This window comes from Filicampus tigris, chromosome 3 (genome assembly GCF_054856515.1).
Source record: "Filicampus tigris isolate MCC_2025a chromosome 3, RoL_Ftig_1.0, whole genome shotgun sequence".
In the NCBI taxonomy this organism is placed as follows: Eukaryota; Metazoa; Chordata; class Actinopteri; order Syngnathiformes; family Syngnathidae; genus Filicampus; species Filicampus tigris.
The window spans coordinates 16,539,264-16,556,148 of record NC_141219.1 but is presented as its reverse complement, the minus strand read 5'-3'; the positions used below and the strand labels follow the sequence as shown (position 1 = coordinate 16,556,148).

The 16,885-nt window shown below is 39.7% G+C and overlaps 2 protein-coding genes and 1 long non-coding RNA gene across 3 annotated transcripts; all 3 read left to right on the top strand.

Moving 5' to 3' along the window:
* The first annotated feature begins 450 nt into the window (after positions 1-450).
* Positions 451-3,845, top strand: thap11 (THAP domain containing 11). Its single transcript, XM_086026061.1, has one exon. It carries the CDS (start codon positions 795-797, stop codon positions 1,617-1,619), a length of 825 nt encoding a protein of 274 aa, XP_085882187.1. The 5' UTR covers positions 451-794; the 3' UTR covers positions 1,620-3,845.
* Positions 3,846-4,906: 1,061 nt separating this feature from the next.
* Positions 4,907-5,956, top strand: LOC147150083 (uncharacterized). The gene is made up of 3 exons (XR_015086023.1): positions 4,907-4,939; positions 5,125-5,283; positions 5,690-5,956. It is a non-coding gene; the product is annotated as an uncharacterized LOC147150083 (long non-coding RNA).
* A 2,528-nt stretch (positions 5,957-8,484) lies between these two features.
* On the top strand, positions 8,485-16,096 carry nrn1lb (neuritin 1-like b). Its single transcript, XM_086027051.1, has 3 exons — positions 8,485-8,711; positions 11,670-11,817; positions 13,303-16,096. The coding sequence occupies exons 1-3, from the start codon at positions 8,654-8,656 to the stop codon at positions 13,604-13,606; spliced, it is 510 nt and encodes a 169-aa protein (XP_085883177.1). The 5' UTR covers positions 8,485-8,653; the 3' UTR covers positions 13,607-16,096.
* The last annotated feature ends 789 nt before the right edge of the window (positions 16,097-16,885 follow it).

Genomic DNA, 16,885 nt, shown 5'->3' with positions numbered 1-16,885 from the left:
GTTTAACATCATGTGCATTCAAGTTTAGAGATCAAATTAAGTTCCCCCTTGAAAGATTATACAGTGACCCTGACTGAACCCTAAATGGTGGCATTCTGCCCCTAAAATGTGATACCTTAAAGTAAAATACAGTACTTCATCAGCTTGCGCAAGTGCGACCAATAAATTTGCAGATTTTTGTAAAATGATTTGTCTTGAATATTTTTTGCTGCTGACAAAGTCAATTTACTGTGTTCGTCCCTACATTTTCTACTTGCGCCCCTAAAATTTCATTTTATTTTCAGTTGATGTTGAAATTTCAAACGAAAGCCAAATACTGTAGTCTTCCTCACTTTATACAAGTGTCATTTTCTATAATGCTTAGTACTAGTGTAAAACTCATGTAATACCACAAAGTGACCATCGGCGGCAGTAGCTTTTGGTTAGTCGTGATCATGAAGCGCAAAGCATTCTGGGAATTTAAGTTCTAAATGGCGGGATGCTGTGTTGAAATCCTACCGAAGAACAATAACTAAGCGCTTTCTTCTTTTGACAAAACACCAGCCTCGAAAATAGCACACTTGTAGGTTTATTTGCGCGTAGTCCAGATAAAATCGCATGGAGTTAAGCTCTGGTACAGCAAAAAAATCGCCACGTTCGCTGGAAAACAAACAGGAAGTTGTTAGCGTTGTGGGACGTGTAGTTCCGGCTACAGGCCGCTGAAGAAGATATCGCGCACAGTAAAGAAAGTGCAATAAAAGCGTCGTAATTGGACGTGCGGATTGACTTTGAGCGCTATAGGGGTTGGTGTTACCATGCCTGGATTCACCTGCTGTGTCCCTGGCTGCTACAGCAATTCGCATCGAGACCGGGACCTGCGCTTCTACACGTTTCCGAAGGACACCACACTCCGAGAGCTGTGGCTGAGGAACATCTCCCGGGCCGGGGTCAGCGGCTGTTTCAGCACCTTCCAACCCACTACGGGGCACCGGGTTTGCAGCGTGCACTTCGTGGGCGGCAGGAAAACCTACAGCATCCGAGTGCCGTCGCTTTTCCCCCTGAGGGGTGTGAACGAGCGCAGGAGTCGGAGGGGCAGAGGTAAGAAGCCGTCCACGACGTCGGCTGCAGCCCCCGCCGGAGCCACCACCGGGGTCGTCATCAACACGGTGCTGGGGAACACGGCCGAGGGTGCCGAGGCCAACGCCGGCGGAGAGGCCATCGACGACAGCATCACTGTGGTGCAGATCGGCCAAAACGGAGAGTATTTGGGCACGGCGCGGCTGCCCGTGGCGACGGAGGCGCCGTTCACCGCGCCTGTCGGCGCTTCCACCGAACTCACCGCCGCGGACGACTCCTCCTCGGCGGAGGCGAAGCAAGGGGTCGTGCAGTACGTCAGCGTGACCAGCAGCCCGCTGGACCACTCGTACTCGCTGACCACCGGCACCACGTCGACCGAGCTGCTGCGCAAACTCAACGAGCAGAGGGACATCATCGCACTCATGGAGGTGAAGATGAAGGAGATGAAGGCCACCATCCGCCAGCTGCGGGTGATGGAGGCCAAGCTGCTGGAGGAGGTGCGGGAGCGGGACCGGCTGCTGGGCGGCCACCCGGTGCCATTGAACGTCAACAAGAAAATCTAGCCAGAGACGAGCGGGTGCAGGCAGACGAACTAAGGGACATTCAGCCTTTGTACAAAAATGTATTTTCAATAACCACAAAGCTGATTTTCGTAGCCCCGGTCGTGTATAAAGATGTTTAGCTGTAGTTGTGTAACTGGTAGTGTCACATGGAAAGCTGTTTGTGCATTTTATTCGATTTATATTTGAAGGTTCATGTACTAGTACGCGCTGTGTCCTAACGATGAACAATTCAGCGCACTAGTCCAACTTTTTTTTCCCTACTACTGTATGACATTTCTGCACACTAACAGGAAAACTTTGGCATACGAGTAGGAAACTACATGTTATTAAAGAGGCAAAACTGCACTAATTGACATTTGGGTGCTATACTAGAACTACTAGTGAAGCTCTAAATTTTAACTAATCGCACATTGTCACATATCAAGGATTGAACATGTATTCAATATCCAGTTTAAGGTCAGTGTACTACTACGCTCTTTGTTTTCTCAAGACAATTCAATGCACTATAATGACTGTCTCTCAACTTTTTTATTTATATAGTGCTTTCACAACAGCTGCAGCTGTAACCAAATCTTTACTGCCTTTCACTACTGTATGACATTTACTTGCGCACTAGTAGAACAACCACGCTAGTACAGTATTGATGCAACTGGGCACTAGTTGACATCTGTGCTAGTAGTACTATAAGTGAAATACAAGATGTTAGCTTGTAGAATTATAATGTCAATAGCAGTGAGTAGTACTTGGCCTGCTTTCCTTAAGGCATTTGATGAATATTTATTTGATATCCTGATGTTCAGCTGAATGTCCAGGTACTAGATTGTGCTTAGACCTCAGTGATAAGGCAGTTTAATGCACTAGAATAATGCCTACGTAGTACTAGTAGCTCTCAGTTCTCAACAATTGCACAGTTTTGCCTCACTTGTATCATGTTGTTGTATTAGTATGCCAAAGTTCTCCTAGTACTGAGGAAAAAAAAGTTTATTAGTGCATGAATTGAGACAATTTAGCACACTAGTAAAATGTCTGTCTCTTACTAGCAGTGTATTTTTTTTTTTTTTTTTAACCACTTTAGTCGACCACTGTGTGACATCTCTCCACACCAATTACTGCACAACTGTGGCATACTAGTACAACAGCTACATTTTATTAGTGAGCATTTTGGTGCTACTAGTAGGTTCCAGGAGGCTACAACTACATGACCTAATAGTTGGGCCGTATTGTGTTACTAGTTCAGCACAGTAGGTTACTAGTAAGGTTAAGTTGCATTCTACTCCGCCAAAAGTGTCACTAGTATTAGAAAAAACATCACAGTTGTTCTACTAGTGTGCTGAATTGGCTTACTAGTACATGGACCATAAGAGGGATATGAGATATATTGAATAAATGCTAAAACGGCATTCTGTAGTGTCAGTCATGATTTCTAACAGGTGTTTAATCCACTTTACAGTCATAGTTTGCATAACCTTGCAAGTTAGACCAACTTAAATGTGAGAGTAGGGAAGGAATATTTTTAGTCCAGGATGGTCATTTTCTTGTGAGTGTATTGAAATTAGAAGTGTTTGGAGACAGATTGCTATGCCGAGAAATAGTTTTGGCTAAACACTCATGGTTGCATTTAGGCAGACTTTTTCAAAAATTTAAAGATTGATACCCAAATTCGAAATGTGATTCATTACATCTTTTATGCTATAGTGTTTACCTGTTGGACTGTACATAATCTGATGCAAAAGAATAGACATAAATGTATTACAACAAACTTTGTGTGCCTGATCAATAAAATATTTTACAGCATTTACTGTAATATTAATTTAGACCCAGTAAAAACTGATCCACAATCCGTTTGGTGAAACCCTTTTCTCAAAGCAATGAACACAGACTCACATTTCAATTTTTTCTTGAAATTGTATTTCTATTAATGATATGAATATAGAAACAACTGTGCTTGAACAGATGCCTATTGCATTAAGTGTTTCTTTCCTTTATGGATGTCAAGACCACAATGCATTTAATTTGCAACATGTTACCATTCTGGTTTTGTCTTTCATAAGCTATTTTTTTGTGTGATTGATGAATTTAGCGTCCCTGTTTATGGTGAGGTGTTTTTGAACTCACATAATTTTATTAGTGGCTGCATATCACGAGTGCTTTGTGCACAGTATGTTACAAACCGACATTTGTGATCTTTGGACTGACGGTTGTGTCATTAAATGACGTTTTGAAGTACATCTGTTGTTTGACTTATTTTCAGCTCATCCACAAGATATTAAGTCACAAATCTACACATTATCTGTGCTGAAGCTTTTGGCAATTGCGCAGTTATTGTCACATTGTTTTTATAAGTATGAAAGAACCTGTACCAGTAATACTTTATTAATCACTCAGAGTAAGTGATTTAAGGAATTCATCCATGACCACAGATGTTAGAGCACCAAGCCTGTAGTCATTCAGTCCTGATCTTGCAGGTTCCTTGGGGACTAGGATGATTGATCTGTTAAAGAAACCTGTTGCAGAAATTTATAGAGATCAAGTGCTGCATATTGATATTTAGCTGTTTCTGACCACGGTGAATCATTGTTGATAGTTTTTAATGACAAATCATTAACGTGTTCAGTGTCTTCACATAGATGGATTTCATTGATTAATAATAATATACAATCCAACGTAATTTGAACACATTTAAGAAGTGTGTATAAAACTGGTAGCCCTTTGTCTTAATCAGTACACAAGAAGTAGCTCTGTGTCAAAAAGGTTGGTAGATGATATTAGACTACAAATTGCACCATTGTTTCCTCCCACTAGATGGCACTTATGGAATGAACTGCTTTATGGCATCTTGGATGGTCCTTTGCTCGCTTGAAGGTTCTCATTTGGAATAAAGCATAATCAACCTTACGACCACCATAGTATTTACATTAACACCCATAATATTGACAATAACAACAATATAATAATGACAATCATGTCAAGGGTAAGGTTAAATGAGCGGACGGTGAGTATTCCACAGAGTGAGGACCCAGACTCTAATCTCATCTGGATTTTTTTTTTTCTGCCTCTGTGTTACATAATGCTTTAATCCAGCCCTGTCAATCAAATTTACACAACTCTCTCCCTTTTCAAAGGCTGCCATTATTAAAACACTAACCTTTACATTCAGGCCAAGTACCTGAGTGTGCACAATGTTTCATCTTTTGAAGGCTGCTATTTGGTAACCAAATAAAATAAGAAAAAACTGTCCAAAAAGTCACTATTCACTTCCTTCTTTCTATGTCATTTCCGGTATCATTTGAACAGACATGAGGCCATCAGCATTTGAGACGGTAGGCTTTTGTAGGCATACAGTAGGCTACTGTATATCTTGAGCATATCTATCTGGTGGCATTGTGAAAGCTATGTGGTTGTTTCAAATATACAATGTGTAATTCTCTTTATTTTACGTTTAGTTTGCTAGTAAACCTGAGGAGGAAGTGGAATAAATATCCTGAAGCCTCTTTTTGTTTTCTAGTCCCCGCTACACCGAAACTTCGGCCAAATGACGAGTTGTGGCGGCAAGGCTCAGTTGCAGAGTGGTCGTCTCCTGATGCAGAGGGTGTGGGTTTGATTCTCCCCAATGTCAAAGTTGAGCAAGATACTGAACCCACAGTTGCTCCTGCTTCATCAGTAGGTGAATGAGAAGTCAGTGTGAAAGCACTTTGACTGCCTTGTAGGTGGAAAAGCGCTATACAAGTATAAGTGAAAGACCATGAAATACCAAGACCATTTGTATCTCCAGGCTCTATAGTTAAACAGTCATGGGCCAAACTTTTGGCAGACTGAAATTTGGTCGCTAATGTTGCTGTTCATGTTTATATATTCACGTTGAGTGCCAAGTGAGGTGAAGCTGTATAGAAAATGGATGAATGGAAGGATAGTTGTATATTTTTGGAATGAGAAATCAAAATACATTTTCAAAAATCCAAAGCATAGGCAAATTGTGACATTGTGAATAAGGGCCAAGTTGAATAATGTGTATGGTATACTTACTGTTTGAGCCACATTACACTATTTCTGTCTTTTTCTATTTTTGATAGGTAAAACAGCTGGGATAGGCTACAGCACGCCCACAACCCTCGTGAGGATAAATGTTTCGGATAATGGATGGAGGGATGTCTTATACCGCTCCCCAGTGGCTAATGTGCATAAATCAGAAGGAACAGCACAATGTCTATTGAACTGGAGCAAATAATGCATCAACAACTGCTTAATTCTTTTAATTCTATTCAATGATGCCATTAATGTATGTTTTCGTATAGATCAATATTACAGAATGCAAAAAAACATGTTACCAATTTGTGTGTGTGTGTGTGTGTGGGTTGGGCGTTTGGAATGGATTAATGGCATTTCAATTCATTTCAGTAGGAAAAGATTATTTGAAATAAAAGTGTTTTGTGAAAAGTGCTCAAAGAACTAATCAAGCTCTTATATGAAGGTATACCGCAATGTTACATCTTCTTCAATTCGTTGTTGAGGTATACATTTTGATAGAAGCTTCAATAGTGGGACCAAATATTTGGGCTGATGAGTGCCAGTAGCCTTACTTTGGAATTTGAACTGTCACATTATAAGCACGCGCTTATGCTTGATGATTTTATCTGGAAGCAAAAAAAAAAAACCACCATCTAAAAAAAGCCTGATGTCAAATTAGCTGAAATCCCTCATGTGAGTGGTCCAACACGGCAATATACAGTACTTCATTCATATGTCTTAAGCATATCGAGGTGACAATGTGAAACGTGCCTGCCTGCCTGCCTGCCAAACAAACAAACAAACAAACAAACAAACAAACAAACACACAAGCAAACAAACAAACAAACAAACAGCTGTTGCCCAAGTAGCTTCTATGGAGATGTATTGATTCAGGCCAGCAGCTTCAGACACAGACAGATTAGTCCTCAGTTAATGGTTGTATTAAGCCGCAGATTAACAATGGGCTCCCATTTCTCCCCTGTCAGTATACAGATGCGAACTAGGATTTACACTAATGCACAATGTGAGCCATCTGTAGATGGGTGTAGCACATGATTTGGAGGCCAAGGGGTATAGAGGAGGGGGATGTCAAGCCCAGGTAAAGGGAATACGGTTTTCCATCTTTGCGATCCTGTTAAATGAATTCAGAGATTTGGTTTTAAATAGCACCTTCATTCGCATCAGCAATTACACATGTAATACCATGGACAATGCCACACGAGTCAGGACGCCATTTCACTGACTGACAGAAACACGGCCAGCCAGTCTTGTGCGTGTAATCCGGGATAGCAATTTTTGACCCTTTTTTGCCGGTCCGGCCGTGACCCTCCACCCTTGACCTGGGTACCCTTCCGGCTGCGACCCTCCGGCCATATTTATAAACATTGTCGGCCCCCGCCCCGTTCCGCCCCCCGACCCAAAAAAAAAAAAGCATCTGTGATTGACGTCGCCATGGGAGGGATACTAAAGATCTTTTTTAAAGATCATTAGCAGGCTAATTTACAATTCGAACCCGCTGTGGACACTCTTCAAATGCACCAGTAGTACTTACCCAACTGCGTGCTTACTTGCATTGCGAGCCCCGGGGTTGGATTTGTCGTATTGTATAATTATTTGGGTCCAACAGACGGCCAGAAGTCGCATTCAACAAGTTACTTATTTATTTTCCACACTTCCGTTCTTTCACGGCCTTCAAAATAAAAGCGTACCAGCAAACCACTATACACAGCAGGTTTGCTACGGCGGGGACGAATGAAGTGCATGAACTCCACCTTGATGTGCCCGTGCCCGTGCCTTGAGTGCTGCGCACAGCTTGACTATACTCGTGGACACAAGTTGTTTTGAAAAGGTCGCGTTCCAAGTCGGGGGGGGGGGGGGCGTCGCTTCAAAAAGCGACAACAATGCATATCGTGCCTACTACAACCATAAAGGGACCGAGATGACTAGACGATACATTTAATTTTATTGCAAAAACGATCTGGAAGGTGGCGGGTAAGGGGGAACGTGTGTGAGTAGCTTCTTTTTACACATATGCCGCCGCCAAACTAGTTTGCTTTGCAGCAGCAATGAGCTGCGTGGTACATTCTCTCCTCCGTGTGGGAAACTGTAACATAAACCCCCACCCCCTGCCCCAAAAATGGGCATCCGGCCGGGCCGGAGGGTCCGACCGGTCCGGCCCAGGGACGGGCTGCCCAGCTCTGTCATTTGGGAAAGTTTACTTGCCTCTCTGATTTAAAACAATTGTACAAATTTGTTGACCAATGAATCACTGGCCTGGTTGTGAGCAACACTCTTCTCTGTGGGGCATCGCATGTCAAAAAGATATTTATTTTCACTTTCAGGGACTTTAAAGTAGAGTATATTTTTGTGATCTTCAAATAACTTGTGACCATCAGATTATGGCTTTGCATGACTCCCACATGGATTGGTTCTATACTCTCAAAGCGTGCTGTGCTGCCACATTGAAGTCTCAGGTGGGCTGCATTCTCTCATCTGCAGTGGGGCGCCATCTGTTCACATGAAAAAAAAAAACTACTCATAATCTCGTTTCCATTTTACATCCCCCATGTCACACTTGTGAAACAAGGATTCTCTTACAGGTCAGCGTTTGTTGGCCACATTATTAGAGTGTCTACTATATGTATTTTTGTGTGTGTGAATAAAGGTTCTAAATACTAAAGACCGGAAATTAGAATGCTTTAATCCAGTGTGCTGCGTTGGATGTGTTGGTCCAACCCTCTCGTGACGCACGCACACACATATGCACATGCACGCACACACACATGCATACACACACACGCACACACACCCACGCGCACGCGCACGCAGTCACACGCATGCTCACATACACACACACTAATCCATCAGGCTTGTGCCTCTGCACGTTCTGTACTTTTGCAATCTCATGAATTCCCAACGGATGGTGGCAGGATTCTTCACATTTGGTGGATTTTCATCCATCAGGAGTATCCCATCAGAGCCTCTGTGTCAGAGGAGGGACTCAGCTCCGTGGGACTCTGCTGAGCCCAATGATGAAGTCCCGGGCGGGCACCATGGCTCTGCTGCTTCCCATCGCCTTCTCCATCAGTAAGATTGTTTCTGTTTGGTCCTTGTGAGTGTGTGTGTGCACTGTCAAGTTTCCAGAACTTTGTTGCATTTTTGTTCCATTTTGAGGCTGTTTCATATTCTTATTCGAGTCTTGTGTTCGGATGGACATTCACCTGGCTCACAAAACTCAAAAAAGATACTGATGATAAACAGATGACCTCTCTAATGCTTTATGCATGTATGTGTGTGTACAATTTCACATTGTGAATGTAAATATGATTGGTTGAAATGCAATTTGTTTCCCAAATATTTACATTGAAACCATATGTTAAGAATGATGACTATTTATCATACAGTAAAAAAATATCACGGATTTGAGTATGTCCGGTGGATTGGAGACTACATATTGTGTATGCGTGTAACATAGGCATAGTCAACAAGGATTACTCTGCCTGTAAGGGAAACTAACATAAAGGCTGTCTTAAAATTCTGCCTTTTCAAATGTAATATTTACTTCTGACTGCCACTATCTGAGAACTGTAAGGTATGTAGAGGAATTTGCCTATCTGGGGATTTTTTTGTGCAGCCATCCTGTGTAATTTGTTGAAAAACCACAATGTCAAATATGAAAACATTGCTTTGGTGTCAGGGTTAATAATGTTGAAGTGAAAGGAGGACTTCATTTTGTCAACGTTAGAGATTGAGTGGAATACTGTTCAATTTTTCTGTTGAGTTAACGAAATTATGGTGGCGCATTGACTGGTGCTCAGTCTTGTAATGGTTGTTTTACCAATTCCGATTATAGGCTCTGTTCCGTGCTGTAACCCTGAGCAAGTTAGGGGATAGAAAACGGATAAATATGCTTAGTAGAATGTTGGACCCTGTCAGCAGTTTAGGGTCTGGTAGTAGCTCATCCATACTGATTTGTGCTTAATTTGAACCATGGGGTTCCCATTCAATGCCTACTATGGTAAAAAAAAATGCGAAAAGTGACTCGACTTTTTGCTCAAGCTCAAGTTTGGGTGGCAGTGACTCAACTCACTTCACAACTAGTATAAGTCTGGCAGATAGAATTAGTGTGTAATTCTTAAAAAGAAGGTCAAGTTTACTGTCAAACTAAACAAAGAAAATTACACATTGTCTCTCTAAAACAACCACATAGCCTCTGCTAGCTTAATTCCAACATGGGTAATGACATAGGCTAATGATTTGCATCTATGTGAGAGTAATGTAACCTTTCAAGCAATGAATATATTAACACAAACAGTGACACAAAACATGTAGACATGCAGATAATATAACAAATATGGGTGTAACGAAAACCGATTTCACTCGGAAAATCAATTTTGATTTTAAAGGTGTGAATCAGTCTCAATGTAGCTCAGCAAATGAATCGATCCAAAAATTATAAATTGGTCGAAATCGGATTGCTGATGATTTGTTGTTTCTTTGAATTTAGTTAACTTGAATAGTTTGGGTTTTGGAGAGCTTTTACATGTTTTTACATGTTAATAAACTTGACAAATGCACAAATACACTTCTTCTCTAGACTTTGATAAATCTCTTTGAAGGAAATGCCACATTAACTGACAAGTTGATTCATATTGTGAAATGACAACAAGAGACTCCTTGTTGTCTTGATCAAACGCTCTTGAACTGAGGTGTACCATATTGAATCAAATCGCAAAAATCAGTGAATCCAACTGATTCAAATTGTTCCACTTTAGAACGATCCATTCTTGAATGGTATCTCACCCAAAGTATCAAGATACATATTGAATGATGTTTTATTGGAGAAATGCACACCCCTAATGACAATACAGGTCCCACATTCTTTATCCTCTGCAAAGAACGACTAATATTATTTAGTGTGTCTTCCTGAGGAATTTTGACCGGCTCCACATATGTCTGTAATATACTGCTCCCAGGTGGCCGAGGCACGCACACCAGAAGGAGCAGCACAATGAATTAAAGCATGAAATTGAAAAAATGAAGCCAAAAGTGTGACAACAATTTACTTCTTTACATTCCACCTAATTATACCATTACTGTATGTGTTTATAAAGTACAATATAACATTAGTCATTAAAAAATGCAAACTCTATTTTAAAAAAACGGCGTTGGGGTGGCTAGAAAGGAATATCACTAGTTCCATTCCTTACCATAAGAAAAGATAATTTGAGATTACACATATGTTTTGAGTTATGATCGCGGTCACGGAACAAATTAAAATATCAAGGCACCACTGTAATTGTAACTAGTGGTTGGTGGGACGCTAGTCTGCTTTCTCACTACCGGGATGTCCTTGAGCAAGGCGCTGAGCCCCCACGCCCCCCAACTTCAAGAAAGGTTGCTTGTTGTTGTTGTTTTTCAACACTTCCTTTTCAGTCTGACATCTGTACTTTCTTGCTATAGTACAGCGACATATACAGTGGAGTGGAGGTTGGATTTCCTTTTGAGGGCTTATAATCAGCATAATAAATACAAAATAAAGAAAGATTTTAACGTGTCATGTTTTACATGTCTTTAAATGTCAGTTTGGTGTATAGGAAATTGAGCAACCCCCCACCTTAACCCCACTAACCCACTAGATGTGGAACACATTCTGATAGCTAGGCCTTGTCCTACTAGACAGCGCTAGTAAATAGGACCAAAACCCACTAGCAAGATAGCAAAATCGTGTGTGCATAAAGCTTTCCAGAAGAAGCAGAAGGTCGTGTTTTGTGTCTCATCAGTGCAGTCAGGCAGTGGTTATATAAGGCCACAATGACTTAGGCTTTCACATTGTGTAATCCTTCCAGATGAATACAACACAACATATTTTTGCATCTATTTGATCCTTACAAGCATATGGACATTGCATTTTACTAAACTACACGAAATCCCCCAACCATCCATGTGAAGTGATATTGATTTGACCCCAAGTCCACAATGTGCATGAGTTGTACAGTAGATATTGTAATATCCTTTTATTACAACTTTTTCCTTTTTCTCCAGGCTTGGTCCACGTATGTAATGGAGCTGCAATTGCTGTTTCATGTGGTTCCATCTACAAGAGTTTTGCACAGTGTTTGCTGACACTCGGGGACAGTTTGGTGGAAACACAAAAAGACCAGGACACGCAGGATATTGACACAATCTGTAGGTGAGAATCAGCCTGTCACCATCAAAACAATTCACTATAGGGATGAGCAAGCACTGGTACCAGGTATCGGGGTATCTATACCAGCATTATTTTAAGGTATCGGGTACTCGTGGAGACTGCTGATAACAGCCACAGAAAAAAAAATTGACATCAAGTAAGTCCTTCTCCACTTTGGAAACTTCTGATGTCGTAAGCAAGTTGTAAAATGTGCCTTGTGATGTCTACAATCAGATGAGATAGGATCCAGCTCACCTGGGACCCTAATAAGGACAAATCATAAAGAAATGGATGGGGGAAGTTGTAAAATTAGAGTTATGGAGGAACTTTTCTACTTAGTTGTTGGTTATGTGTACTTCATTTGTGGAAGTTCTGGTTTAATTTTTACAATACAATACAATACAATTTTATTTATACAGCGCATTTCACAACAGCTACAGCTGTAACAAAGCACTTGACATACAACAACAAAATAGCCATAATGCAACAAGTGAAATCAATGATTTAACACAAAACACTACATACAATAGACACCGGAAAAACTGCAGAAAATTTGTCAGTCTCAGGTCGGATCAAAAGATTTTTTTCATCACAATTATCATTGATTGACAAAATTTCAACATCTCTTGATCACTGTTGAATAAAATATTACATTTGCTGTTGGAGAACAACATCTCTGTAACATTTATACAGTATAGGTCCACAACAATTTGTGTTTCTATAAAAAAAATGTGGATAAATTATGTTTATTTCAACATGCACAAACAAGTATTAAGACTTTTGCTTTGTTTATTGACATTTATTTCTTTCCAATTAGCTAGGTAATATATCTTGGATTTGACTTTGGTGGTAGCACAAAGTTATTGGCCCTTTGAGGCTATTTCCTAAATGCAAAGTAAATTATAAGTGATGGATATGTTGTTTTGCTTCTTTTCTCGCCTTCAATTTACTCTGTAATATTGTCTTAAAATTTACTTTGCTGCTTATTGGAAGTAGCCTGTCTTATCTTGTTAGCGGCCTAACCCTTACCATTACCCTAACAGTAATTTGAAGGAATTATGAACAGCTCTTAATTCAGTGTTAGCACAAAACCTTCAAGCTTCTGCAAGAAAGCAAATAAAAAGTTAGAAAAGCCTACTAAAACATCTAAACTTTATATGGGGGTAATCAGAGGCACTTTAAATGGTGGCATGTGTGAGCGGACTCCCATTTAACACGAGTTTGAATGTGAATAGTCAATCCTGAGCACAGCCACGTCCCCAGTTTTAGGAGGGTGTGTACACTTGTGCAACCACATTATGTAAGTCATTTATTCTTTTCTTCCTCTCTCAAAATTATTTCATTTCCCCCCCAAATTCAATTGTACAGGTTATAGGTCACATTAATGGTGGGAAAAGTTTAGCATTTAAACTTGGGTGTGTCGACTTTTTATGTCAATTGTAAGTGACAATATTCTTGGCTTCTTTCCTCATCTCCTCATCCTTGAAGGTCCTGGAATGACTTCCACGCTTGTGCTAACACGGCCATGTCTGGCTGCCCCAGAGAAGCGGCGGCAGTGTGGGAGTCCCTAAGACAAGAATCCAGGAAGGCCCAGTTCTCTGGAAACCTCTACGACATGTGCGCCAGCCTCACCACCCTCGCACCCAGCACTGTGCCTGCGCCCCTGACCCCTCCCACCTCGGATCAGACCAACCAGGAAACACTGAAGGGGAGGATGTACCAATGGGGCCCCTCTCTCACCACAATGATCTTTCCAACATGTAGCACTTTGCTAGTGCTGCTCAGGATCTAGCTTCAGTATTGCACAATGAATTCAAGTGGGTGAATTTGCATCGTTTTTTGCGAAGAGACTTTAGTATGACCACTTGTTTTACCAACAGACTGTAAAGTGTAGTATACTGTATGTATTGTATATTCTGACCTGAGTGCCGACAAAAATGTAATTGTGAGGCGGCTTACGAACATATACTGTAGGTACCCAGATCAGGAGAAGAATAATACCGGCTTTATTCTTTTTAAATCACAATGACATTCAACAGGCAGAGAGATGATCCAAACACATGAGCACAGTTCACAGGTCAGGAGCGTTTGTGATTAGGTTTCAATCCAAAAATTGGGATTTCAGAGACCGAGTCAGGAAGACTCTTTGTTTCTTTTGTTTCAGCTTTAAAATGTATTTTAGCACGATCAGATTAAATGCCTCGTTCTCAGAGAGAAGCCGATCTAATTGAAAGAGTTTTGGTCAAGACAAGTGGACTGCAAACAGCTGCCGGCTTTTGACTGAGCTGACTCTTTTCTGGCTGATATGGTAACAATGAAAAAAATGAAGTCAGTACAAACACTGTATATATTATTATTATTTATTGACACATTCATTTTTATTCAACACAATATTCAGTTGATGACAAATTTACTTTTAAGTAACTCCCCACCCCTGAACACGCACAACACTGAGTCAGTGCCATTTGCTTGTTGTAACTCATAAATAAATACATTTCTGTCTTTCAATGCTAAATCTGATAATACACATATTAAACTACTCAAAATGTGTATTGACTCAACTCAGGCAACTTTCTTATGTCATTGTTTTATTGTACTGAAAGTCGTCATTTGAGTAATAGGACTGAAAGTAAAAATAGTGAGTTTTTAGTACAGATGTAGCCAATACATGAATTATAGCCACATGTTGACAGTCAACACATCACAATGATTAAAAACAGCAAAATATTTGAAAAATAAACGCCCCCCACCCCCCCACCGTGAGTCATAGTTGAAACATTATCGAAAATACAGGAAAAAAATTAATTAATTAACATATTTTTGGCCTTCCGATGGCCTACAGAGAATTGGAACGAAGCAACTTCCTGTGGATAATGTGAGTAAACATTTTCAGGGAGGGTAATGTGTTAGTGTAAAAGGACTGAGTGAAAACCCAGGGGCATGACCAAAGTGTAAATTTAACAAAACAAAACACAACAAACCTCAAAACAAAACACAACAAACCTCAAAACAAAACAAAACAAAACAAAACAAAACAAAACAAAACAAAACAAAACAAAACAAAACAAAACAAAACAAAACAAAACAAACAAAACAAAACAAAACAAAACAAAACAAAACAAAACAAAACACCCTTATAATATATAATATATAGATGGGATAGAAGCAATAGAAACATGTAAAAATATAACTTTTTCTAAAGCATTTATATTATTATAGTTTATTGTTAATGCTAATTTTAGAGAGCAGGAAGATGCAACTAATGCAATTTTTCTAGTATTTAAGGTAATATAAATTAACATCTTAAATTGTATTTATTGAATATGAAAAAAGATCAACATGCAGTACACTTTGTTTAATGAAAATAAAGTATCACTTTTAACTTTATCATGAATGTATACATTTTATTTCCTGTGAATACACATGGCACCGATTCAGTGGAATGGATCATATTCTTCAATAATAATAATAATAATAATAGTAATAATATCTCTCATTTTTACATTTCACAGATATCAAATGTACTGTATAATTACAGTAAAAAATTTTTTGTCAAATTGAGATTTTCGTTTTGAAAAATGTACCTTTTTCAGTTAGTGAGCACTTGGAGTATTTGCACACATGCGTGCGTGTGCGTGAACTTAATACCCTTAAACGGTTTCATAACAATCGTGGCATGAGTATATTAATCTCGCCCGTCTTTATTCATTCGCTGTCGCATCCACCCCCAAACCTTTGAAACACTCTTAGAGCCCTGAGAGAAACTTTATGGCGAAATTAGAGTGAAGAGGAGGGCCACACAAGTGACATCTAAAAAAAGTAAGAGGTCAGATGTGAACGCACCATCACTGCAGCATGATGAATTTTAAGAAGCAGCAACTGCTGAGTCAGCCATTGTGTCCTGTTATATAAAATATTACTGTATTAAACTTATGTTAAAGTCAATTATTCCAACAGTGTAATTTTATATACAGTACTTCACAAAAGATTACTAATGCAGTAATTAAATGATGGCAGTGTTGATATGAAATAAGACTGACTGCACGTTAAAGGTCGTTGTTTGTCTGCTGTTTAAGTGACTAGAAGATGCATTTGAATTTAATGATGGCATATTTTCAGCATCGCAGTGACAGGGTCAGCGTGTGGAAAGGAAGACGTCTCCTGAATATCAATGTGTTTATCAATATGCGCACCATCATTGTGGAACATTATGAGATGCAGTGATGAGATTGAAAATATTAAAGATTGTTTAATAAATCAGAATGATTAGTCTTCCAGTTAAGTATGCCTATTATTTTGAAATCATCACTGTGTTATAAAAGAAAAACTAGAATTGCATTACCTATGCCAAGGGTGTCGAAAACATTTTTGTCACGGGCCGTTTCGTAGTTATGGTTTCCTTCACAGGGTTGTTCTGACTATGAACCCAAATACACGTATGATCGCCTTACATGGCATATACGCGGCAAATTGTTGAATAACTAGTTTTGAAATTAGAGGACAGTAATTGATAACAAAAAATGCTTGCAGTATCTCAACCTTTTTATGAGTGAAGAGAATTTGCAATTTTGCTATTTTAGCGAAAAACATGAAGCCGATGCACATAATTTGCTTAAAATAATGTGGCGGCTGGATCTGGCCCCCGGGCTTTGAGTTTGACACCTGTGGCCTACGCCAAGGAGATTGGGCTGGAAACAACATTATACACAATTGCTTCCAATATTCAGGTAATGTTCACCGCAAGTGAAAGGCGGATGATACACTGGACTGGTCAGCAGTTAATCACAACAATGAATATTCATGACAAAATTTATGAGTATGCAAAAGTGTATTTGATGCCAAAATTAGGATTGTTTGCCCTTAGTGGAGGTCTGTGTTCTGCTGAGAAATATTCTTGTTGAACAGTAGGTGAAATATTGCAATTGTTTTCTTCGGAAAAGTTCAAATGCAAAACCATGACATCTCTATTTTTTGTGAATTGAGGTTTTTTTTTTTTTTTTTTCAAATTTCGGGTTTCAGGTTAAAGCTAATATTTCATATTAAGGGAATTCTAACTATTATGATTTGTGAA

Excerpts from the sequence above, each read along its gene's own strand:
- nrn1lb (XM_086027051.1), top strand. The coding sequence starts at position 8,654 with ATGATGAAGTCCCGGGCGGGCACCATGGCTCTGCTGCTTCCCATCGCC. Across the intron at positions 8,712-11,669 it reads TCCCATCGCCTTCTCCATCA|GCTTGGTCCACGTATGTAAT; the intron begins GTAAGATTGTTT and ends CTTTTTCTCCAG. Across the intron at positions 11,818-13,302 it reads GATATTGACACAATCTGTAG|GTCCTGGAATGACTTCCACG; the intron begins GTGAGAATCAGC and ends TCATCCTTGAAG.
- thap11 (XM_086026061.1), top strand. The coding sequence starts at position 795 with ATGCCTGGATTCACCTGCTGTGTCCCTGGCTGCTACAGCAATTCGCAT.